General features: G+C 55.7%; 1 protein-coding gene across 1 annotated transcript; it reads right to left on the bottom strand.

Annotated features, from left to right (window-relative positions):
• Positions 1-1,605: 1,605 nt before the first annotated feature.
• On the bottom strand, positions 1,606-13,633 carry Znf316 (zinc finger protein 316). The gene is made up of 5 exons (XM_051161094.1): positions 12,751-13,633; positions 12,528-12,619; positions 11,750-11,876; positions 11,221-11,334; positions 1,606-4,210 (listed from the first exon to the last, which is right to left on the bottom strand). The coding sequence occupies exons 1-5, from the start codon at positions 13,112-13,114 to the stop codon at positions 1,866-1,868; spliced, it is 3,042 nt and encodes a 1,013-aa protein (XP_051017051.1). The 5' UTR covers positions 13,115-13,633; the 3' UTR covers positions 1,606-1,865.
• Positions 13,634-23,600: the final 9,967 nt, after the last annotated feature.

Genomic DNA, 23,600 nt, shown 5'->3' with positions numbered 1-23,600 from the left:
TCTCAAACCCACTGGGAAAAGATGAGATTGCAGAGACTGAGTAAAACAAGCCAGCTTGAAGGGGGTTGTTTTGGGAACTCTGGGTTGTGCTTGGTCATGCCTGCGTGGATTTGGAGTAGGCAAGCCACGTGGCATGGAGTCCCTGAGCGAAGGCCAAGCATGGGCCTGCACTCCACGAAAGGAGACAAGGATCTCTTTAAAGCTGGAATATTAGCCAAAATAATCCCCAACATGGTCATACCCTGAAAGTCAGGGCAGTGTGAGGTAGCCCAGCAAGACGCTGTAGGCACAGACCAAACTCATGACACGCCACGCCAGAATCAACCCTGGTTCCTGAGAAGGGGGAAAACATGTCAGAACGGGGAAGGGCCTTGCAGAGTGAGCATCCCTGATGGACAGCAAGGTAGGGCAGAAGAGTCCAGTCCCAGAGCTTGTTTTCTCCGTCTTTATTAAAGCTAGGTCCCCCTGCCCATAGCAGAGCGGGCAGGGTGGAGACCGCTGGGGACCAGGAGGGATGGGGATGGCACCCTCACAGTCTGTCGTGTTTCAGAAGAGAAAGAGAAGAAAAGGGGGACAGAGAGGCCACTGCTGACCAGTCAGGACCCATGTCTCTCTCTCCATTGCACCTCACCTGGCCAGGCTCTCCTCCCACCCATGGACTACCCACCCAGCACCTTGCAGCCTGCCTGTTAGCCCTTTGGCCCCAAGGGCGTGTCTACACTACTACAAAGGATCTAGATCTAAAAGGGAATGCAGTTGGGTGGACACCTCCCTTCTCTAGCTCCCAGTTACCTTGGCCTGTAATTCATGGAGGGTGGGAGGGGCTCGTCTGAGCCACACCTGGGATGCCAACAGTCTAGGGTTGGGGAGTTAGCTATCCACCCTGTGTGCGAGGGCCTTGCATAGTAAGGCGCTGTGAGCTCAAGTTCACTGTGCGAGCTGCCAATCCCACTGTGAGCCACGGGCTCACTAACTGCTTCTAGAGTAGGGTCACGGCAGAAGCAGAACGAGGTGGTTGGCAGAGGATGTAGGGCCCTTATTAAAGGCTGAGGAAGAAGATTCCTGGACCCCGCCCCAGTGCTGTGAAAGGCTGCCAGAGCACAGGGACCCATCCGCAGGCACCTGCTCCAGTGAGGAGGGCTCTGCTAGGAAACTAAAGTCTGGGGACTAGGTCACACTAGGCACTCCAAAGATGTCCATGTGTGCCATTTGCAGCCACTAGACAACCAACAACTTTAGAGTGGATACCAATAACAAAACCTACACCTTGTAGCCAGTGCTTGACAGACCTGTGTTTAGGGGTTGCAATGAGGGTTTCCAAAGACTAAGGCTTCCAGCTCCCTGGGGACTTGGCTAACCACTTGGTATCTTGCTTTTTCAACTCCTCCCCACACTCTTCAGGTCGTATAAGAGATGGAAATAAATACTCACAGTCGACAGAACAAAAGTGTTCCCTATTTGCACCTCCATTCCTCCCCCAGACCCATTGACGCTCCTGCCTGCCACGAACTAGGTCCTGAAAACTTATTGGACACACTAAAGTGACCGGAAGACGGTTCTCGAATCTCCCAGAGAGAATGGGAAGAGGCCAAACCCACCAAGATACCCAGATGTGTCAGAAAGCCGGATGACAGGCTCCCAAGCCACAGGCTCTACCATCCACCTGAATCGGAATTCACGATGAACTTAGTGGCCTTGCCCAACATCCCTGTAGCACAGATCCAGAGATGGGGCGTTCTTGATCATGGTGGCGCCCACGCGCCCAAGTGAGATCTGAAGCTCGGGGCGAGAGAGACCTCGGACAACCAAAATTGGGAATCCTCAGCCTGCTAAGGAGCTGGGGGCGCCGCGCGCTTCAACAGGTCTCATAGGACGCTCTCCTCACAGGTGCCCGAGGGTCCGGCGAACGAGGCGGGATCAGAGCCGAAGCTGGTTCCTCCCGCGAACTCGAGCAGCGTTCCGGACCCAGAACCCGAGCCCGGTGGCGGTGGGGGTGGCGGCGTTGCCTTGGCAGGCGCAGGGGCCTTGGTGGAGGTGTTCTGTGCCTGCGCGCCCCCCTGCCCACGGTGCGTCTTCATGTGCGTGAGCAGGTGCGAGCTCTGCGAGAAGCGCCGGCCGCAGTTGGCACACGCGTACGGCCGCTCTCCCGTGTGCGTGCGTTGGTGCGTCACGAGCACCGAGCGCTGAGAGAAGCGCTTGCCGCACTCGGGGCAGGGAAAGGGCCGCTCGCCCGTGTGGCCGCGCCGGTGCTTGGCGAGGTTGGAGCGCTGCGCGAAGCCGCGGCCGCAGTCGGCGCAGCGGAACGGCTTCTCACCGGTGTGCGTGCGGCGGTGCCGCTTGAAGTCCGAGCTGTGGCCGAAGCCCTTGCCGCAGTCAGGGCAGCGGTGCGGCTTCTCCTCGGCGTGCGCCCACTGGTGCCGCGTTAGCGCCGCGCTCTGGCCGAAGCGCCGGCCGCACTCGCCGCACGCGTAGGGCCGCTCGCCCGTGTGCGCGCGCCCGTGCGCCGTGAGGTGCGCGCGCCGGCTGAAGCCCGCCCCGCACACGCCGCACACGAACGGCTTCTCGCCCGTGTGGCCGCGCACGTGCGCCGCCAGGTGCGAGCCCCGGGCAAAGCGAGCGCCGCACTCCGGGCACGGGAAGGGCCGCTCGCCCGTGTGCGTGCGCCGGTGGCGCGCCAGGTGCGAGCCATACACGAAGCTCTTGCCGCAGTCGGCGCAGCGGTGCGGCCGCTCGCCCGCGTGGTAGCGCTGGTGCTTGGCCAGCGCCGCCCGCCGCCCGAACGTTTTGCCGCAGTCCGAACAGATCCACGGGCTCTCCTCCTCCGCCAGCGCGGCGGGCGCGGGCTCCGACAGCAGTGACCCGACGGCGGGCGCGAAGGCTCGCAGGCCACCATCCGGCCCACCTCCTGAGCCCGCGCTGCGGAACGGGTCGCAAGCCAACCCCGCGCCCTGTAAGGACAGCGGGGCAGCCAGAGGCCGGGAGAGAAGGTGCCCATCGGCCTGCAGCCGTTCAGAGAATTCGGGGAACCCCAGTATGGGGAAACTGTCTGGATGCAGCCACGACTTGGGGTGCATGGGAAAGTGGAAGCCGAGCGGGTGCGAGGAAGGCCCTTCGCCCTCAGCCAGGCCGTTGCCCATCTCACGGAACCGCCTGTCTGGCTCGAGGTCCTTCTTGCTGTTGGGGACAGTCGCCTCTGCCGTCGCAGCTGCCACCACCTCCTCATCTTCTCTGGCTTCAGCCTCTGTGTCTCCATCTGGGACGCCACCCTTGGGCTCCTCACTCTCTGCGGGCCGGGCCTCCACTTCCTCCGGCTCCGCCGTGGCTACAGTTGCGACTGCCATCTCCACCTCGTGGGGAGCCATCCGTGCGCCATCGCCGCTGCTGGGCTCCGTGCAGCCACCGCCCCGCCGGTGACGCTGGAAGTCGGCGCGCAGGCGGAAGGCCTGGCCGCAGTCTGGGCAGCAGTGAGGGCGATCAGCGGTGTGCACAGCCTGGTGGCGGGCAAGCGCTGAGCTCTGGCTGAAGCTACGGCCGCAGTGGAGGCACGGATAGGGCCTCTCGCCCGTGTGCGTGCGCTGGTGGGTCACCAGGTAGGAGCGTCGCCCGAAGCCCGCGCCGCAGAAGGCGCAGCGGTAGGGCCGCTCGCCCGTGTGGATGCGCCGGTGCGTGACCAGGTGCGACTTGTAGACGAAGCGCTTGCCGCAGTCCGGGCACGGGAAGGGCTTCTCGCCGGTATGAGTACGCTGGTGGATGGCCAGGTGCGAGCGGTACACAAAGCCCTTGCCACACTCCTCACAGCCAAAGGGCTTGACGGCCGCGTGATAACGCTGGTGCTTGGCCAGGCGCGAACGGTGCGGGAACACTTTGCCGCACACGTCGCAAGTGGTCTCCGGATGTCCGATGGGGACGGTCACTGCAGGAAAAGCCCAGGGCGCCAGAAAGTTTTCCCCAGGCTCCCTGCTGGACAGGAAATGTTTTGCTTCAAACTCTTCTGCCAGGATACCGAGACTGCCCGGGTTGGGTCCCCAGCCCTCTGGAGTCTGTGCCAAATCTGAGTCGTCAGGGCCCCAAGTCCCAGGCACATCCCCCACGCCGTAGGCAGCAGACCACAGCCCTGGTGGCTCATTCTCCTCCTCTGCCATCTCAGCAAGGAAGTCCTCGTCATCTTCCTCCTCATGGTCCTCTATGTCATCGTTCCAGAACCAGGCTCCTGAAGGTGAAAGAGAAAAGGATGGTGGTACAGGAGCTTGGCAGGGAAATCAGCCGCCATGGCAGCGGTACCCTGAAATCCTTACAACAGGCCTAAGTTGCACACCTGGCCAGAAAAGCCTAGGGCTTGCCAGTCTGTGGATGGATGGCCAGCCAGGGAAGAAGCTGTGGGCTCTCACCTTAAAGAGGCCCCAGGAGCTGTAGGGTGAGGGGTGTCTTGAGTTCCTCCCTGTGAGAAGTCAAACACGACACCCCCCTCCACCTACCCCCCACTTCATTTTCCTGAACTCTGCATTTGGGTGGGAAACTCTAAGGCAGCTGTGACTGCGTGTATATTGTGAGCACCTCTGGGACTTTCTGCCACTGACCCCCTCCCACTGAGACGCACCCCTCCTAACTCACTCTTCCTGGGGACTGTGGGTTCTAGGATCAGGTCTGTAGAGACACCTTGTTCAGGGACTGAGCACACTGACCATGCCACCATGACACACCCAGGAGACACAGGGGCACTCCTTGGACCACGGTGCATTGAGGTGTTCAGAGGACCTGCGTGTGCCACTGCCTCGCTCTTCAGGCCCACCTCAGGTCTCAGCGACTGAAGGGCTCAGCTCCTACCCACTTGATTCTGAGGGCAAAGGTCTGGCCTGTTTAGACTGCCACTGGCCTGGGTAAGCCTGGACCACAGATGCCATGGTTTGGGGCCAATTAGTCTCAACCAGGGCCGGCTTCACATGTCAAGTACCACCCCCCCATCCCCCATCCCATCAGTCTTTGTTCCGCACACTAGATGTCATTCACATGAAGCCAGAGAGAACTGTGAAGGCCTAACCACAGATGTGAACACACATGCTCTTCTTAGGAGAGGGAAAGAAAATGGGTTTTGAGCCAGGCATGGTGGCGCACGCCTTTAATCTCAGCACTTGGGAGGCAGAGGCGGGCGGATCGCTGTGAGTTCGAGGCCAGCCTGGTCTACAAAGTGAGTCCAGGACAGCCAAGGCTACACAGAAAAACCCTGTCTCGAAAAAAAAGAAAAGAAAATGGGTTTTGTTGTTGTTTCTGTTTTTGAAGACAGGGTTTCTCTGTGTAGCCTTGGCTATCCTGGAACTCACTCTGTTAGACCAGGCTGGCCTCGAAGTCACAGAGATCCTCCTGCCTCTGCCTCTTTGTTTTTTCTTAGTCTATAACACCATTTTTTCTCACTGTTATAGTAATATATCATTTATAAGGTTTACATGGGGAAAAAGATTGCTAAGTTGAGCTCACCCCCAGCTGCCAACCAGAGTGATGAGAAGTAGCCTTGTGCCCGTGAGTGGCAGAGACCCTGTAACTGGCTGGATGTCCCCTTCTTGTCCAGCCACAACTTTCCAAACCTGGGAAGGCAGGGACAGCCCTGGGGCAGGGAGAAGCTGGCCAAGGGACAGGCAAGCTAGGCTGACGATAGGAGCAGAAAGACTCTCCTAGGCTCTGGCGAGAGGCTTCCATGGTTGTTAACTGGAGCCCAGGAAGGCAGGGGAGGCTGGTGCTGAGGAACCAATCCACCTGCGGGGTTTCTGAGCCAGTCTGTAACTCTCCAGGACCTAGTTCTGCCAAGAGCTGAGAAGACAGGCTGGGAGCAGCAGGAATGTCTGCTGGCTTAGAAGGTGCGCCCCCGCACCCTACCCCACTTCACAGAGCTCTGTAGGGTGGACGGCCCTGAAAGAGGCCTCAGGGAATTTTCCTGCTACCTCTGCAGTTGGCATGACCACTGCTCAACCAGCCTGAGGCCTGTGTTAGGCTCCGTGATGCGATGGAGGCCACTACTGGAAACCCCGCCCCCCCCCGAAAAGCCAGGCTTGGCTCCACCCCAAGGTGAGACCTCCAGAAGTTGCTGGGCTTCTGGGAGAGGAGGACCCTAAGGGAGACCAGCTTTGCTTCCTCATTTCTCACTCCAGAGTGTTTGCTTGAGAGTTTGGAGGGCACAGCCGTGAATGCCATCTCAAGTAACAGCCACCCCACCGGCGGACCTCACACAGCACCGAAGTCTCTGTCAGTCTCGGGTGGGGATCCGTCAGGCCTGCTATGAGACTTGACACTCAAACCTGGGTGCCTTAACAGAAGGCAGTGGGGAGGGCTGCAAGGTGACCTTGAGGGCCAAAGCCAGACCCACAGGGTAATAAAGTAGGGATGGGGGCCGTCTTGCACCTAACATCCGCTCCCAGCCATCTGACTGCAGGTGAAAGGTAACTAGGAAGGCCTCCAGGAAGAAGCAGAGGCTCAGAGCCCTCTAGATTACACAGCATGGCCACAAAGACATCTTTACAACCCATGTCCTGAGCTGGGGATGCTCAGGCCCTGGTCAAACAGATTTCCTGTTCACCATAAGGAAAAGGTGGGAGGGGCACACAGAGTGCCCCAGCCACCAAGGTAGCAGGTTGAGACCCTTGAGACTGACAGCTGTCACCAGTTTCCCTTACCTGCAAATGTCACCTGACCACAGATAGCCTCTTTGTCACAGTAGCTGGTGGTATCAGTCTTACAGGTTTGTCCCTTTGAAACATAATCCTGGTAATTTACAAGCCATAAACTAGCCTACTCCACTGTGCTCCACCCCAGATCTCCCATGGCAGATGCCCCAATCTCCCGCATGGGCCAAGCTGGGCCCCTTACCCACGTCCTTTACTCCCGGCACCCTGAGTGGGCCAGTCCCTTCCAAGGCTACAGGGTAGGACACTGGCTTTATGGAGGCAGTCCATCATCAGCAGTTGCAAAGAACCAGGGATCCTGACAAGGCGTTGTGGGACACAGGCCCCCATAAAGTTACCATTTTCTTTCCTTTAGCAACCTGTTCTCCTGAGGCCCCCAAGTAAGATCTGGACCCGCCTTTCTGCCTCGCCCCCAATGCCTCAGGGAAAGCTCCTTCCCTTATTGAGACAGTCCCCAAGGGAGGAGGCATATCAAAGTAATGTGCCAAATCTATGGCTGCTGGCATCCTCACTAAGGCCTGCCAGGGAGGTGTCTGAACTACAGCCTGGGAAGGCAGCCAGCTCCTATCCTGGCATCTTCGCTCTAAGCTAGGCTCTGGCCAAGCTAATAGATCTGGAAGCAGGTGGCCCTGCTCTGGGGACTGGCACTGGGATGCCCCCTATTGCTGCTGAGAGGCCTCTAAACGACCAGCAACTCTTAGGCCTTTATGTCTTCATGGGTGATGTGCAGATTCTATGCCAAGGCCTTTGGGAGGAGTGAGCATTCCCTCACCCCATCGGAACCTCCAGCACCTGTTCTCCCATCAGCCCCTTTGCCCCAGATGGTAAGCCAGCCTCTCTGCCAGATGTTCCCTCACCTCCCTTCCCCCTGGACCAAGCCCAGGGACCCAGGGAACACAGCAGGACTCAAGCCCCTTGTGCCCTGGCTACGACTAGAGGACTCTATCGTCCGCGTTCCCTCAAGGGCACGGCTAAGTGAAACTCCGCCAGTACACCCTCTATAAGGCAGGGGTTCTCAACCTTCCTAATGCCGTGACCCTTTTCTGCAGTTCCTCTTGTTGTAGAGGAACCCCACCCCCAACGTCAATGATAAAATTATTTCATAACTAACTTTGCTCCTGTTACAAATCTTAATGTAAATACCTGATATTCCACCCCCAAAGGGGTCACAACCCACAGAATGAGAACCGGTGCCCTAAGGTGTCCCTAGGCGATTCTAGCTGTGTACCAGACTCGGCCTGCTGGGGGTCTTCATGCACTGTCCTTGGCTGAGAGACCTCTCCCTGTCACTCTCCCGTTCCCGTAACCATTTCTGCTTAGCTGAATCACTAGGTAAAGGAGAGTTGCTGGGTCAGCCCAGCTGGAGACCAACTCTCTCCAGGCTGGCAGTGTGCGCTTTGAGATCAGTCTTACTTAAGAAAGATCTTTGATCTCAGCACTCGGGAGGCAGAGGCAGGCAGATCACTGTGAGTTTGAGGCCAGCCTGGTCTACAAAGCAAGTCTAGGCCCAAGGCTAGACAGAGAAACCCTGTCTGGGGGATAGGGAGCATGTGATGGGCTCCAGACTGCCCCCTAGCTGTCACTTGCTAGTTATTGGATTCTTGCTGCCTCTTAAGCTGCATCTTAATGTGTAAGCAGGTCCAATCCCGGGTGTGTTATTTCCTTTCTATCCCTCACTTTCAGAAAGGGGGCTGGGAGGTGGCTTAGTCCTAGCAGTTACCACACACGTTCAATTCCCAGCACCCGTGTGTGGAAAGCCTGATGAGGAAGTGCGTGCTTGTGATCCCAGAACAGGGAAAGTAGAGATGGACAGAAACCTGGGGCTCGCTGGCCAGCCAGCCCCATAGATCCCAGTGAGAGAGACTGCCTCAACAAAGCGCACAGCTCCTATGCTGACGTCTGAGCTCGGTGCACACCTGCACACATGCGGCACCCCTACAGGGCCAGGTTCTGCTCTGGAGGCTGTAGAAAGTCAAGTGCTAGGGGAAGAAGCACGGAGGGTGTATCTCAGAGCAAAAGGCCAGGCGCACACAGACACGGGGAACCGGGGCAGCAGCCAGGCAGGGCACGCCTTCTCCAGCCACATTCTCTGCCCCAGTGCAAGCTGGAGGCGGAAGACGGGGTTAAGCCGGGGCAGGGATCTCCCCAGGACCACATAGGGTGTTCATAAAGACCGGGCCCTGGGGCAGAAGCTGGGTCAGGAGGATGAGCAGGAGTGAAGAGCTGAAGGCGGTACCCAGGGTTGCTAGGATACCTGCAGCAGAGCCCAGTGGACAAGTGGGACTCTGAGTAACACATAGAAGGTAGCAACACATGAGTGAAGAAACGTGGCCGGGAGCCCACGCATCATGTACAGCCGAACGCACACGGGGCAGAGGACAGAAAATTAGACTACAAGACTAATTTAGAAGTCCAGATGGCCATCCTAGGGACAGTATCTGTCCTGCCACTCTCAGTTCACAGCTGGCACTGCTGGGCAGAGAAAAAGGTAGGCGTCCCTCAACACCGAGCATCCTCCCTGGGAAGAAGGAAGACCTGAGGGGTTCACGGTGCCAGAGCTGCTCCCTGATCCTGCCATCACACCTGTACCCACTCAGGGCAGTCATGGGGTACATCAGACATGCCCTGAAGGGCTGGGGTAATAGCTCAGTGAGTAAAGTGTTCGCCAGGCAAGTATGACAACCCGGTTCAAATCCCTGGCACCAATGGAAAGCCAGGCACAGAAGCACGGGACTGAGCCCACAGGCCCCCTGGCAGGGCCTGTGCAGTGGTGAACAGTAAAGACAGCCTGTCTCAAACGAGGCGGAAGCTGAGAACTGATGCTCAAGGTTGTCCTCTGACCTCACACATGGTTTCTTTCTTTCTTGTCCCCCACCCCTCCCCCCAACCCTGAGACAGGGTATCACTATGGAACAGCCAGTTTGGCTGGCGTCACACTCAAACTGCCTTGGCCTCCAGAGTGCTGGGCTCCAAGGCATGTATCCACACTTGGCTTAAGATAAAATGTTTTAAAACAGCGGTTCTCAACCTGTGGGCCCATGACCCTTTGAGGGTCAAATGGCCTTTCACCAGGGGGGTGGACTAAGACCATCGGAAAAACACAGATATTTACACTACGGTTCATAACAGCAGGAGAATTACAGTTATGAAGTAGCAACTGCAATAATTTTATGGTTGGGGTCACTGCAATATGAGGAACTGTATTAAAGGGGTCGCAGCGTTAGGAAGGTTGAGAGCCACTGTTTTAAAAGACGTTCAGGGATCCTTTTCCAACAGATTCTCTGCAGACAGAGTCAGGCCACCAGCTCCAACACCATGGCTTGCCACAGAGGGCACAGAGCCACTGGCCCAGCTAACCAGTCCTCTTAAAGAGCTTCTAACTCCCTGTCACCTGTCACCTGGTGTCACCTGCACTGCAAAGGACCAGACTCTTCCCCTGGACCCTTCAAGAGAACGGAAGACAAGGGCACATCTTGAACCTGCACTCAAGAGGCTAGTCAGCGTTGGCCCGTGTCCAGCTCTGTCTCCGTGGTTTTCCTGAAATGTGTCCACAAGTGGAACCCGCCTCCCACATGGGTCGTCAAGAATCACAACCTCCTTTGGGGCTTCATCAGAAAGGAGGCTAGATGCCTTGCTGCCCCTCAGCCAGCCGCTCCGAGGACAGACTCACAGCCATGTGGCCGGAGTGAGGTTTCCCATCTTCTCATTTTAATACACATGTATGATAACTCCAGGTTAGTTCATTGTCCCACCCTGGGCTGATGACACCCCAGCCCCAAGAGGGACACCTTCCAGACAAGGGGCCCCCATCACTCCAAAGTCCTAGTGAGACTTGGAGACCTCACAGTATATTCCATGTGACATAAGATCCCAGCATGCTCAGGTTGGACTCTGTGGGTTTAGCTCCATATGAATGAAGTGGGGTTCTGGGAGTTGAACAGGCAAAGCCTGGTCCAATGCAAGGCACCCAGAGGAGGGGAAAAACCCAGCATGGTGGCACGCCCACTGGAGGGGCAGAGATGGGCAGATTCCCCTGGAGCTCACAGGCCAGCCAGCGTAAGCATAGTCAGGTAAGCTTTGGATAGCAGTGAGCTCTGTCTCAAAATCACAGGCTGCTCTGGAGACAGTGAAGGGACTGAGGGGTACTTTATGCAGAAATGGCCAAATGGATATGGAAGCCAGACTACTGGTTAGTCCACGCCACACTGACAGTCTGGGAGGCTTCCTGTACCAGCTTGTCAATTGCCCTTCGTTTATGAAGGCAGAAAAACAAAAACAAAACAACAAAACTCACGGGCTCCTAAGGTTAAGGGCATATCCCAGCCCTCAGGCCTTGGTGAGATGAACCATAAGGACTTGGCAAGGACCAGCACACAGCAGCCCATCTCCTCAAAGCCACGCCATACCCCCCAAACATCAGCATTAACAGCATCGGGGAGGCAGAGGGGCCCGGGCTGCAGGGAGCTTGCCTTGGTAAAAGCCGAAGCCGGACACGGCTCTGAGCAATCATGCTAGCAGAAGGCCTCCCCAGGACTCATTTCATACTCACCCGTGTAGACACCAGTGACAATGTCGCCGTCCTCGGGATGAGGGCTGTCTGGGACCCACGGTTCCTCTCCTTGTTCAAGGTGGAAGATCAGATCCGGCTTAGGGATTGGGTATCCTGCCCAGGAGAGGGGACAGATGGCAGCTGCAGGGGTGGCTGCCCCTGATGGCTCCCACGCTATTACGATAGTCCACGCTCAAATCTTCTGCTCTCTACCCTTGCAGAGCCAGCCCTCCCCACCGCCTCTGCTCTGACATGTCCCACAGTCCATCCCTGGAAGCCTTGCCTCCCATAACTCCTTACCCCCCCACCCCCAGGCACCTTCACCAGCACGATACCATACCTCACCCTTTCTCCTCCTGCCTAGAAGCTTCTGGGGGCTGTGCGGCTGAGAGGCCAAAGTGGGGCAACAGCTTCATAGGATGTCTCTCCCTGGTGTGGAACCCCTGTACCCAGAGGCCAAAAGCAGCATGCCCTTCGACAGCTGAGGCCGCACGGCCCTCACAGAGGACTGCTCCAGGGTCCTTCTTACCCAGGGAGACCAGGATTCCGTAATTCTCCTGCATCACTTCCCGGTAGAGGTCCCGCTGGCCCACATCCAGCCTCTCCCACTCCTCCAATGAGAAGTACACAGCCACGTCTTCAAAGGTCACCAACCCCTGAAGGACACAGAGCCCCGAGAGAGAGAGGCTGAAAGGATGCCCCGACTCCCAACACCCATGCCAACGGAGGTCAGGAAACACAGTGGGGGAACACAGCCCAGCACCTCATCACTGATGGGTCTCCATGGGCTCAGATGGTACTGCAGTCTCTCGGGCCCCTCTCGCCCTGTGACAGGGACCCATCTCCTATCCAGAGAGGAAAACCTCAGGCTTCAGAGAGGACGGCGACCCTCACTACCACGACCCCTCCTATGTCACACAGACTGATCCCAGCAAATACTGTGGCTATGTCAGCAGGTTGAGGATGGACAGGTGGTACCAATTTAACTGTGTGTGGGTGCCCAGGCCTGACCTAACAGCAGGAGAACAGATCCCAGGAAGGGGCTAGTCATTCTAGAAGATTCTAACCTGACTTGGGGGGTTCGGGGGAGGTGGGCAGCCATGCCCTGTACAGTTGAGTGGGTGGTAGCCAGAGAGCTCAGGGGCCTGAGGAAAAACAGAAGCACAAAAACCCTGGGCCTGGAACCTGAAGCCTTGTCCTCACTCAAGAGCCACTACCCACCAGAGGGCTCAAGACCACGGGTGTAGGGCCATTGGGGAAAAGGCCGAACAGTGAGCCCTGAGTCACACATGCGGAGGGCAGCTCACCTGGGTCAGGAAATGCTCATCCTCCTCTTCTTCCTCCTCTTCCTCCAGATCTTCATCCTGAGCCGTGGGAGACACCTGGGAAGCCTGCAGAGCTGAGAGGGAGACAGCTTAGGCACAGTGGTACCCAGCTGGCCAGCTGGGCAGACGGGGCTCCCAGTCCAGCCCCTTCTCTGTGACCCCAGCCTCTCACGGCCCCCAGCAGCAACAGGATCCCTGTTCTTACCTTTTCCTTGAAGAACCGGTGGCTCGAGCCGCTCCTGGGTCCCTGCGCTCAGCCTCTGCTCCTCTGCCGGCACCTCCTCCACACCGTCGTCATCATCATCGTCATCGTCATCATCACCACCACCACTGTGCTCTGAGTTGGCCTTCACCTCCGCCTCTGCCACCTCTTCCTGTACCTGTGTGGCCATTTCCTCTTCTTCTACTACCTCTCCCGGCTCTTCGTCCACCTCTGCCTCCTCTCTCTCCTCCTCTTCCTCCTCCTCATCTTCCTCCTCCTCCTCAGGGTCAGCACCACATTCTGCCCCATCTTCTGCTGGCTCCAGCTGGGTAGCTGGGGAGTCTGGAGTACTGTGAAGGGCCGCCATTGTCCCGGGAGAAAGCCTCAGTGGGGCCTGAAACACAGGGGCACTTCGCGGGGGAGGCCATGAGGGCTGGGGGGGGGGGCTGGTGGGGGAGCAAGGCACTGAGTTCTACTATCTCAGGCTGTGCAACTGGCACGTGGTGTTTCCAGAGTTCTACCGTCTCAGACTGTGGCACATGGTGTGCCCAGAAAGACCACCGAAAGGGTCTCCTCCCCACCAGCCTCTAGGGCATGGCTTCTGTTCTCTCACCAGCAGCTATGTGTCTAGTGTAAGCTGCACCCTGTTCCTGAGTGAGTCACCCACTTTCTCAATCCCGTCTATCCTCAAGGACCAGCAGAAGCACAGAATGAGGCCAACAGAGCCCTGAGGAGCCATGTTTACTGATAGGTGAGTGTAGCCTACAAGGGGCAGCTGGCCCCACACAGAAAGCAAAAAGGAGCTGCGTTTCCAGCCCTCAGCGCACATGAACCAGGCCAGGCCCAACTACTGTCACACCACTGGTGCCTATGCAGCTGGGGTGGGGTGGGGGTGGTAAGTGGCAGGTGGGTGTTGCAGGCTGGGAAAGTCGGGGTGGGGTAGGCAAGAGCACCCAGTAAGCTCTCAGGTCCCCTCCTGTGAGTTAAGGGAGAGACAGGGAGAGCCTTGAGCAGGCATCACTCTAGTGTCAATCTTTCCCTGACTCCAGGGGTGCTATGCAAATCTCAGCTAGTCGTGGACACGGAGTCTGGCTCACCACTGGGCCAGCACAAGGGATGTGCAAGGTGACACTCAAAATTCGAAGATTGGAGAATAAGAGCAGCTGAAATGTCAACACCTCAGAGCTTCACAGGGTTGTGCTCCCCCAATGATGTCACAGACTCAGTCCAGCTACCCCTGGCCTAGAGCCTAGAGCCACGGGCTTATGAAGATAGGATCAGGGGCCCTGTAGCCACTCATCTGTCTACAAAGAACCAGCCTGGTAAATTGCCGGGGATGGGCAGCTACGTTTTCTTTTTTATTATGTGGTTGTTGTTGTTGTTGTGTGTGGAGTGGGGGTGTGTGTCATGGCAAACGTGTGGAGACTGGAGGATAGCTTGCAGGGGTCAGTTCTCTGCTTCTACCTCAAGGGTCTCAGGGATCAACCGTAGGGCATGAGGCATGGCAGCAGAGGCTGTTAACTGCCGAGCCATCTCACTGGCCCACTGTGGTTTTCACGAATTCATTTCCTATAGCTCTTTTCACCAGCCTGTCACCCAGGACCTGCCCTGGTAGGGTCTCAGGTCTGAATGGAGCTATTTCTCAAAGCAAAGCAAGCCACGCCACCCCCCAGAATGCTGAGTTCCAAAAAGATCCTTAAATGCCAACCACACCAGTATTGCCTCAGGATGCTTCAAAACCAGACTGTGGCAGGTGAAGACGCCCGGGGCCGTGAGAAGCCGGACCATTGTGACTGATATTCCCACAGAAACACGTGAGCAGCCTGCTCAGGCTGGGAAGACATCTTTAAAACCTAAGCTTTGGGGGCTGGAGAGACAGCTCAGCAGTGAAGAGCATGAGCAGCTCTCCCAGAGGACCTGGGTTCAACTCCCAGCACCCAGCTCACAGCTACCTGTAACTCCAGTCCCAAGGGGTCCCATTCCCTTTTCTGCACTCTATAGGCATTAGGGAATGCAAGTAGTCCACAGACATACACGAAGGCAAAACACCTAACCCATCAAAGAATGCTTTAGAATTACAATCTAGGGTTCGGTACTGCAGATGCTGCTTGGCCGGTGAGGTGCTTACTTCGCGCACATGAAGAAAGATCCGACTTCGTTGTCCAGAATGCAAAAGTTGAACATGAGATGCAGGCTAATAATTGCGGGACTGTGGAGCCAGAGCCGGGAGGTTCCATGGGACTCAGTGACAGGTAATAAAACCCTGTCTCAAAAAAACGTTAAGGTGGGCAGCGACTGAAGACCCCTAACACTGACTTCTGGCCCTCACACACATTCACACATGTCCACACACACACAATCATAGAGGCATTCCACATGCTAAGAAAGCAGAGGGAAGTGAGCGATCAAAACAAAACGAGACAAATCCCGTACTTCAGCAGCTAGAACTCCCTGAGCACCCCTGCCAGCACCAAGCCCTCCAAATCTAGTCTGGGACTCCTGACACTGGAAAGTCCCATCTGTCGTGACTGTCTTGTCTCCAGCTAGATTCAGAAGCATCTATCTCTTTTGTTTGTTTGTTTGTTTGTTTGTTTGTTTGAGACATGGTCTTTCTGTGTAGCCTTGGCTGTTCTGGACTTGCTTTGTAGACCAGGCTGGCCTCGAACTCACAGCGATCCGCCTGCCTCTGCCTCTGCTGGGATTAAAGGCATGTGCACCACCACGCCCAGCTTCAGAAGCACCTGTCTCCAAGACAGAGGCCACAAAACTAGGCCAAAGAGAACCACCAGAGCCCTCCAAGGGCTTTTCAGTGTTGGAAGATGCCTGAAGGGTAAACACACACATGCCTTGTGCTGTCCTGGCCGGCACTCGGGGACACTGAGAACACTCAGGAGAGATTTCCCAACCACCACCCACCTCAGTCCTAGAGAAGGGACTTTGCTTACTCAGGCCTGAGGCCTTAGATTCACACTGAGCCCAGACACCCACACAACTAACTCCTGTCTGGCTGTCTACCACCTCCCTCGGGGAGCAACTTCAGACTTCCCTGAACCACACTGTTGTCTGTAAGGATCCAAGGACAGATGAAAGCTAGGGCTGGGGAGGTAATTCAAGTCTGTGTCACACCAGCATGGAGACCTGCGTTCAATCCTCCGGCAGCTGTGGGGAGCACGGAGGGGGGGCGGTTTGCGGTGGTAATGGGGAGGATGGGGGGGAGCATGGGGAGTCAGGGTAGGGAAGGGGCACAGTGCTGTCTCTCTGTAATCCCAGCTCTGGGCAGCGCTGGCCAGGCAATCTGAACTGGTAAGGCCCAGGTTCAGAGAGACACTGCCTAAATAATACGGAGGAGAGTGACTAAGAAGACCGACGATACACGTGTATGTTCCTACATGCACATACAGGACTGTACGCATACACTAGACACAAAGAGGAGGCAGCCCGCCTTGGCTACATCTCTCCACAGGCACCCAGGCACACAGCAGTCACTCCAGTACTTACTGGAGACATGACCCAAAGATATATAGTTAACTGACATCAACGTTGGTTTTGTTTGTTTGTTTTAATCGGTGTCAGGGCTCAACTGTCACGCGCCACAATAGGCCAACCACAGACTGAGGGAAGGGTACCTCAAATTAAAACCCAGCCCAAAAGCAATGAGGGGAGTCTCTGTCTCTGTGCCAGGCACAGTGGCACACGCCTGTAACCCCAGGACTTGGAGAGGCAGAGGCAGGCGGATCTCTGTGAGTTTGAGGCCAGCCTGGTCTACAAAACGAGTTTGGGACAGCCAAGGTTACACAGAGAAACCCTGTCTCAAAAAACAATAACAACAACAAGAAAAACCAAGTATTTGTACCAGCCCCGAGATGGTTACTGTTGTACACTTAATGGGAACTGGAATCAGAGAAGAGAGATGCCTCTGGGATGTCTGTGAGGGGAATTCCTAGATTAGGTTAACTGAGAAGGGAGGAGCCACTCTGAATGATACAATCCCACTGACTGAATAAAAAAGATCAAGCAGTGGGGCAGTGGTGGCACACGCCTATAATCCTAGCTCTTGGGAGGCAGAGGCAGGTGGATCGCTGTGAGTTCGAGGCCAGCCTGGTCTGCAAAGTGAGTCCAGGATAGTCAAGGCTACACAGAGAAACCCTGTCTTGAAAAAACAAAAACAAACAAATAAATGAAATAAAAAAACAAAAACAAACAAACAAAAGAGCAAGCAAGCTACCCACCAGCACCCATTTCTCTTTGCTTCCTGACTGCGGATGCAAAGTGAGCAGCCGCCTCAAGCAATGGCCTCAGTGTCTCTCCCACCACGGTTGTCTGTAACTTTAAACTGTGAGCCAAAGCATGCTTCCTCCCTTAACTTGCTTGTTGTCAGGGCAGAGCAAGGAGAAAACAAACAAAAAACTATTAAAAGCCTCTAAAGGCAACAGTCCGTGGGAAGACAGGGCAGAAGCCAGGAAAGCCGGATGCTCCAGGTGCCCTGACCCAGGAGGATTCGGAACAAAAGTTCTGGAAACCAGTCTGACCATGGGTAGGTCCGGTTTGTATTCTTGCAACTCAGGCCCTGGGGGCTCCCCACCTCCTTGGATATTCCCACCACCGTCCCTTCAGCCAATCAGTCCCCAGATCGCCTTTCTGCTTGCTTCTCCTTGACCTCCCTTCCTAGATTAGAATGCAAGAGGCAAATTCATGGCAAAACCCCTGGGTCACTTCAACCTGAGTTTCCACTAAAGTCCTGAGCCTCAGGGCAGAGTTGCGGACATCAGAATGGGGCGGGGCATTGCCCATAAGAATGCAGTGCACAAAGACATGGTGGTAAAATTTGACAAGTTAGGAACTCCGGAAGTCCCCAAATCCAGGGGAAGCCACATGTTTGTGTGTGTTCGTGCACAGGCACGCACACTTGTATCTAGTTTCCTTCAACCCTGCTCAGTAGCCCCCACTGACGTCAGGACTTCCCGTCGAACGTCTTTCCCTGTCAGGTACAATCCTCACTATCTACTGAGTTTCTGGAGGCCCTACTCTCCAGGGTTGCTCCTGGAGGTCACCCACGATCCCCCTTATCAGACTCGTCAATCAGACCACTATTCCCCCCTCCCCCGCCCCAAACCGGCTGGTAGCTACTGAACCAAAATAAAGTGCCAATGCCACCCACCCAGGCTGAGCAGGTGGGCTGACCTCGCTGGTACCTGCACCTCCCCGTTCCCTCCTTGTGCCCACATGATACACCTTAGATTCAGCCAACCCTAGGCATGAGTTCTGCCACCCTCCTCGGGGGCGGGGTAGGGGGAAGGGGCAACAGACTTAACAGAGAGCAGCCCAGTCAGCCTCTATTTGCAGATGAGGCAGGCTGGGCCACAGCGCCTCAGTGTCACAAAGCCGGTTGCAGGGCGCTAGCACTAAGTGTTTCTCTCCTTCTCCCTCCTTCTAGGGAGGTTATGTAGCTGGCATCTACCTCAGGCTCAAGCAGGAGTGGTGACATCCCTCTTTGGAAGGTGTCTCTCCGGGGGGCGGGGGCAGCACCAGCACAGCTCCCGCCCCTGTGCTGGAGGAGGCGGGGCTGGCACTTTCCAAAGGTGCAGCGCTTGTCGTTAGCGGCCCGCCCCCTCCCACGCTGGAGTCTATGCACCTCTAGGGGGTTAAGCCAGCCGTGACGCGCCGCGCAGGCCCAGGCCGGTATTGGGGTGGGGGATAACCTAGGGGCCTGGAAGATCCAGCCCATGCAGCTGCAGCTCCGACCCCACCAGAAACCGGCCCCGGAGCCCCGCGATCACCCCCCAGACACCCGAGGCCTCCAGCGCCCGGGCATCCAGGACAGCCAGCCGTGTTGCCGCCACCGCCCCCAGAGCGCGCGTCCCGCCCGCGCGCACCTGCCGCGTCCGCGCGCCCCACTCACCGCGCGCGCGCCCGGGGCCGGCCGAGCCGGAGCGAGACACCGACTTGGGGGGGGAGACTGTGGCCACCGGGGACCCCCCCGCACTACACAAAGTGACGGCCGCGAGCTGCGCTACGGAGGAGGAGGCGGTGGCGGCGGCGCGTGGGCACCGGAAGTGCCGCCCGCCGGCCCCGCCTTGTCCGCGCCCACGGGGGGGACACTTCCGGTCATGGGGCGTCACGGAGCTCTGGATGCAGATGGGGGAGTGCCGTGCCTCACCCCAATATGCGTGGAGGATGCTCGTGGCTTCACAGGGAGCGTCCCTGGACTGCCTGCTCCTGTACACTTCAAGAGACCCCTGCCCACCCTAGCAAGACGTCCAGCCCCAGCGAGCATCCTTTCCCTCCATCGTTGTGAGTGCCAGGACGTGCGCGGAGCCTGTCCCCCTGTGCACCGACCCTTCCTGGATCTCATGGTGGAGGAGAAGGGTGGTGACCCCCTGTGGATATTCAGGCAGCGCTGTATGACCCTGACATGGACAAGAGTGTGGCCAGGAGTTTGATCACTTTTTGAGGATCCACAGTTCCATCACACTGCCTTCTGGGTGTGGCAGCAGACAGAGGGGGCAGCCCATTCAAGGCACGAGGGGATCCTGGGGCCTACAGCAGTCACATGAACGGAGGGTTGGAGTTCGAAGGCAGACTGGGCTCATGTTCTTCAAGTCCCTAACTTGTCACTCCCAGATGTGGCATGAATATTGGGAAGTAGTTTTGTAATGGCGTCAGACAGGTTGAACCTTGACAATCCAATAACTCTGTAGCCCCACAAAGGGGCCAGCCTGGAGTCCCTGGACCCTGAGCCTGATGGCCACCTATGTCTGGAGCTCAATGCCCAAGGTACCTACAGGGACCAACCGAGGACATGGCCATGGGGAGACACAGGTTCCATCCAGCCTCTGCCCTCTCCACTCCTCGTCACCTTCCTCTCCCTGCTTTGAGAAGTCCTTGTGAAACTTGTGCTATTCTTCAGAGACCATGGAGCCTGGATGCTTAGAATTCATGAACCTTGTCCTTCTCAGCAAGCCCAAACCCCCGGCTCTCTCTGGCTGCCTCTTCCTGGGGGTTCTTTGGGAGGCAAAACCTCACCCCTCTTTCCTGGCACACACGGAAGGAAGCTGCTTGTCTCTCGTTTTCATTAGTATGTGTGTTCACATGTGTGCACGTACTATCTCCATGTTGACATTCTTACACACCCTGCGATTTGTTGTTGTTTTTTTCTAGACAGGGTTTCTCTGTGTAGCCTTGGCTGTCCTGGACTTGCTTTGTAGACCAGGCTGGCCTCGAACTCACAGACATCTGCCTTCCTCTGCCTCCACCTCCACCTCCCGGAGTTTTACAAAGACTGATTACCTAGCAAACCACCTGCCTCCTTACAGGATACCTGACCAGCTAGAAACCCGAGGAAGGAAAGAGAAGCCAATCTTAGCCTGTGGGAAACCAAAAGCAGGTGATGGGTGTGTATATTCTTGCCATAGTTAATGCTTTGCTCACTCCCTGTTTTCTCACGCCCTGTTGTCACATGGTGAGGGGAAACAGCTTCAAATGGGGAGAGGTGGGGGTCATGTGTTATAAGAATCATGCAGCCAAACACAATGTTCAAGCTTAAAATCCCAGCTCCTCTGGAGGACCATGAGTTCAAAGCCAGCTTGAGCAACTTTTAAGACTCTGTCTCCAAAAATATTAAAAGCTGGGAGGTAGCTTAGCAATCCTGAGCCTGACTAGAAATCCTACAGTGAGAAGGCTGGAGTTGTGGCTAGGTGGCAGACGGATTACCCAGAATTCACACCAGTGAGGAGGAGCTGAGGGGGTGTGACTCAATGGTAGAGCATTTGCCTACAGACCTACAGATCTGGGGGTGTGAATCCAGGGGCCGAGTGCTTGGCCAGCTTTGCTCGAGGCCTTGGAATCCATCCCTAGCTCCCTCAAAAGCAAAACAAAGCAAATAAGACCTTAGGATTCCCCTACAGTGGATGACTAGAATGCAAGTGGAAATTTGAGGGGGGTTTTTTGGGGGGTTGGGGACAGGAGTAAAGAAAATAGGTATATTTTGTTCACACACTGTTAGGTAGGGGTGTGTGTGTGTTGGTACCACTTTTTCTGTTCTGTTCGAGAGAGTGTGATGGCTCATCTTGGCTGTCAAGTTGAGGTACTTGGGAAAAGATCTCTCCACTGAGGAATCTCTGGGTCAGATTGGCCTATGGGCATGTCTCTGCATTTTCTTGATTGCCAGTTGATGTGGGAAGATCCAGCACACCATGGGTGGTGCCACCTCTAGGCAGAGGGGCCTAAAGTATGTAGAAAAGGTAGCGAGGCAAGCCAGTAAGCCCCATGGTTCCTACTTCAGTTCCTGCCTCGCCTTCCCTTGAAGATGAGCTAACCTATCAGTCCAAATAAACCCTTTCCTTTAAGAACATTTTTTTTTATTTTTAAAATATTCATTACTTAGCCAGGCGTGGTGGTGTACGCCTTTAATCCCAGCACTTGGGAGGCAGAGGCAGGCAGATCGCTGTGAGTTCGAGGCCAGCCTGGTCTACAAAGCAAGTCTAAGACAGCCAAGGCTATGCGGAGAAACCCTGTCTCATTAAAAAAAGCAAACAACAACAACAACAAAATATACATTATTTTGCCTGCATGTATGCCTGCTGGCCAGAAGAGGGCACCAGATCTCATTACAGATGGTTGTAAGCCACCATATGGTTGCTGGGAATTGAACTCAGGACCTTTGGAAGAACAGCCAGTGCTCCTAAACTCTGAGCCATCTCTCCACCTCTTTCCTCTCTAAGATGCTTTCAGCTAGAGTGACTTATTACAGCAGCTGAAAAAATTAGCCAGAGGAGATAATGTTACTACGTAGCCCAGGCTGGCTGTGACCTAGAGATCCTCCTGCTCCCAAATGCTGGGATCCCAAGTGTGCCTCCACCTCCCTGTCCAGTGCCCAAGGCTTGCCAACCCCTGCCTCCCTGCAGGATACCTGGCAGGCTAGAAACCAAGGAAGGGAAGAAGAGCCAGTCTCACTTGATGGGAAACCAAAAGCAGATAGATGATCAGTTTCTGAGAAGGAAGAAAGGAGATTGAGCCCGCCCATATCACGGACTGGTCCAACTGCTACCAGATGCGTACCGAGCTAGAGGAGGGGAGGCCTGCCCAGGCCTGTGCAACCCGAGAGAATGGAGAAAAACAGATGTGAGGCTGGGGAGACGGGCTGGATGTGTAAGAGGCTTGCCGTGCAAGCGTGAGGACCTGAGTTTCTTCCTGAACACCCACGTAAAAAGCCAGGCATGGTGATGCATGCTTGTACCCCTTGTGCCAGAGACGCAGAGCTGGGAGAATCCCTGGGGCTTATTGGCCAGGCAGCCCAGTCTAATTGGTGAATCTCAGGTTCCGGCAAGAGACCCTGACTCAAAAAATAGGGTGGGAAAAAAAATAGAGTGGGGGCTAGAGAGAAGCATCAGTGGTTAAGGGCGCGCACTGTTGTTTTGAAAGACCTGAGTTCATTCTCAGCACCCACACCAGGTGGCTTGCTCCTGAGGAACCCATACTGCTGGCCTCTATGGGCAATGCAGTCACACACACACAATTAAAACCACAAAAAAATCTTTTAAATAAAATAAAGTTAAGGCTTTGGAAGTTAGATGCCCAGGGTTGCCCTCTGACCTCCACAGGAACACACACACACACATGTATGTATGTATGTATGTATGTATGTATTGGGAAACAGCTGTCCCTCCTTCCTGGGCTTAAGCTCCTGTACAGTGTCACCAGCAGACCCATGGTGTTGGGTGGCGCTTGTCACAAAGCACCGAAGGCACAGCCCACACCCTCAAGGAATCAAGGAAAGCCATAAGCTGTGACTATGAGGCACACCCCTCCCTCCAAGAACCCCGTGCTAACATCTGAGAGAAAGCAGAATCAAGTGACTCCCTATGCCTCCCTGGCACAGGTAATAAGTACTTAACTCCAGCCTGCTAGGTGGCCCTGGGTGACAGCCTGAGGCGGGAGCTTGGGGTGATTCAGGGAGCCCCAACCTAGTGGACAGTAGAGAAGTCATGGTCTGTCAGGCTTGTGGGGGTATGAGATGGTGGAGGTAGCAAGCAGCAAGAAGACAGTGTAAAACGCTGTTGAGGTGGTGCAGGGACCAAGTGGGCAGAAGGGCTGGCGTGCAAGCGTGAGGATCTGTGTTCGGATCTCCAGCACCCACAGTTCAGTCAGGCGCAGTAGCTTGTATGTGTAATTCCAGCACTGGGAGAATGAAGATGAAAGCATGCCTGGGGCTTGCTGGCAGCCAGTCTAGACAAACCAACAAACTCTGGACTCAAAAGGAGACCCTGTCTGATAATAAACAAATAATAATAATAATAATGAGAGAGAGAGAGAGAGAGGAAGAAGGAGGAGGACTACAGAGAAAGACAGGAGCATTGCTGGAGCTCAGTGGCCAGCCAATCCAGCTGAATGAGTGAGCTCCGAGTTCAGTGAGCGACCCTGCCTCAAAAACTAAGGTGGATAGTGACCAAGGAAAACACTTAACAGCAGCCTTCTTCCTCCATGTGGGCATTTGCCCAGTGAGTGCTCTGTATGCGTGCATGCATACACACACACACACACACACACACACACACACACACACACACACAGAGCTGTTGAGGCGACCTTGATGGACAAAGTGACACACTGTGAAGATGTAAAGCATGCAACAGGAACAGGACTCCCCTTTTAGAACCCTGAATGTCCCAGGTCTGCGGTGTGGTCTTTTGACACCAGCATGAGAAACAGGGCCATCTTCCCTTTGCATGAAGCCCCCCACTTCCTGTCCAGCTCTCTCTAGTATGTCCACATATGCCCCCCCCCTCCAGCCTTCCCCTTTGCCTTCCCCTGCCCAGGCAATTGTAACATCCAGATCCATTGTAACATCCCAGCTA

Source organism: Acomys russatus, chromosome 19, assembly GCF_903995435.1.
Source record: "Acomys russatus chromosome 19, mAcoRus1.1, whole genome shotgun sequence".
NCBI classification, from domain to species: domain Eukaryota; kingdom Metazoa; phylum Chordata; class Mammalia; order Rodentia; family Muridae; genus Acomys; species Acomys russatus.
The sequence above is the reverse complement of the archived record's forward strand: the minus strand, read 5'-3'. Positions and strand labels throughout refer to the sequence as shown.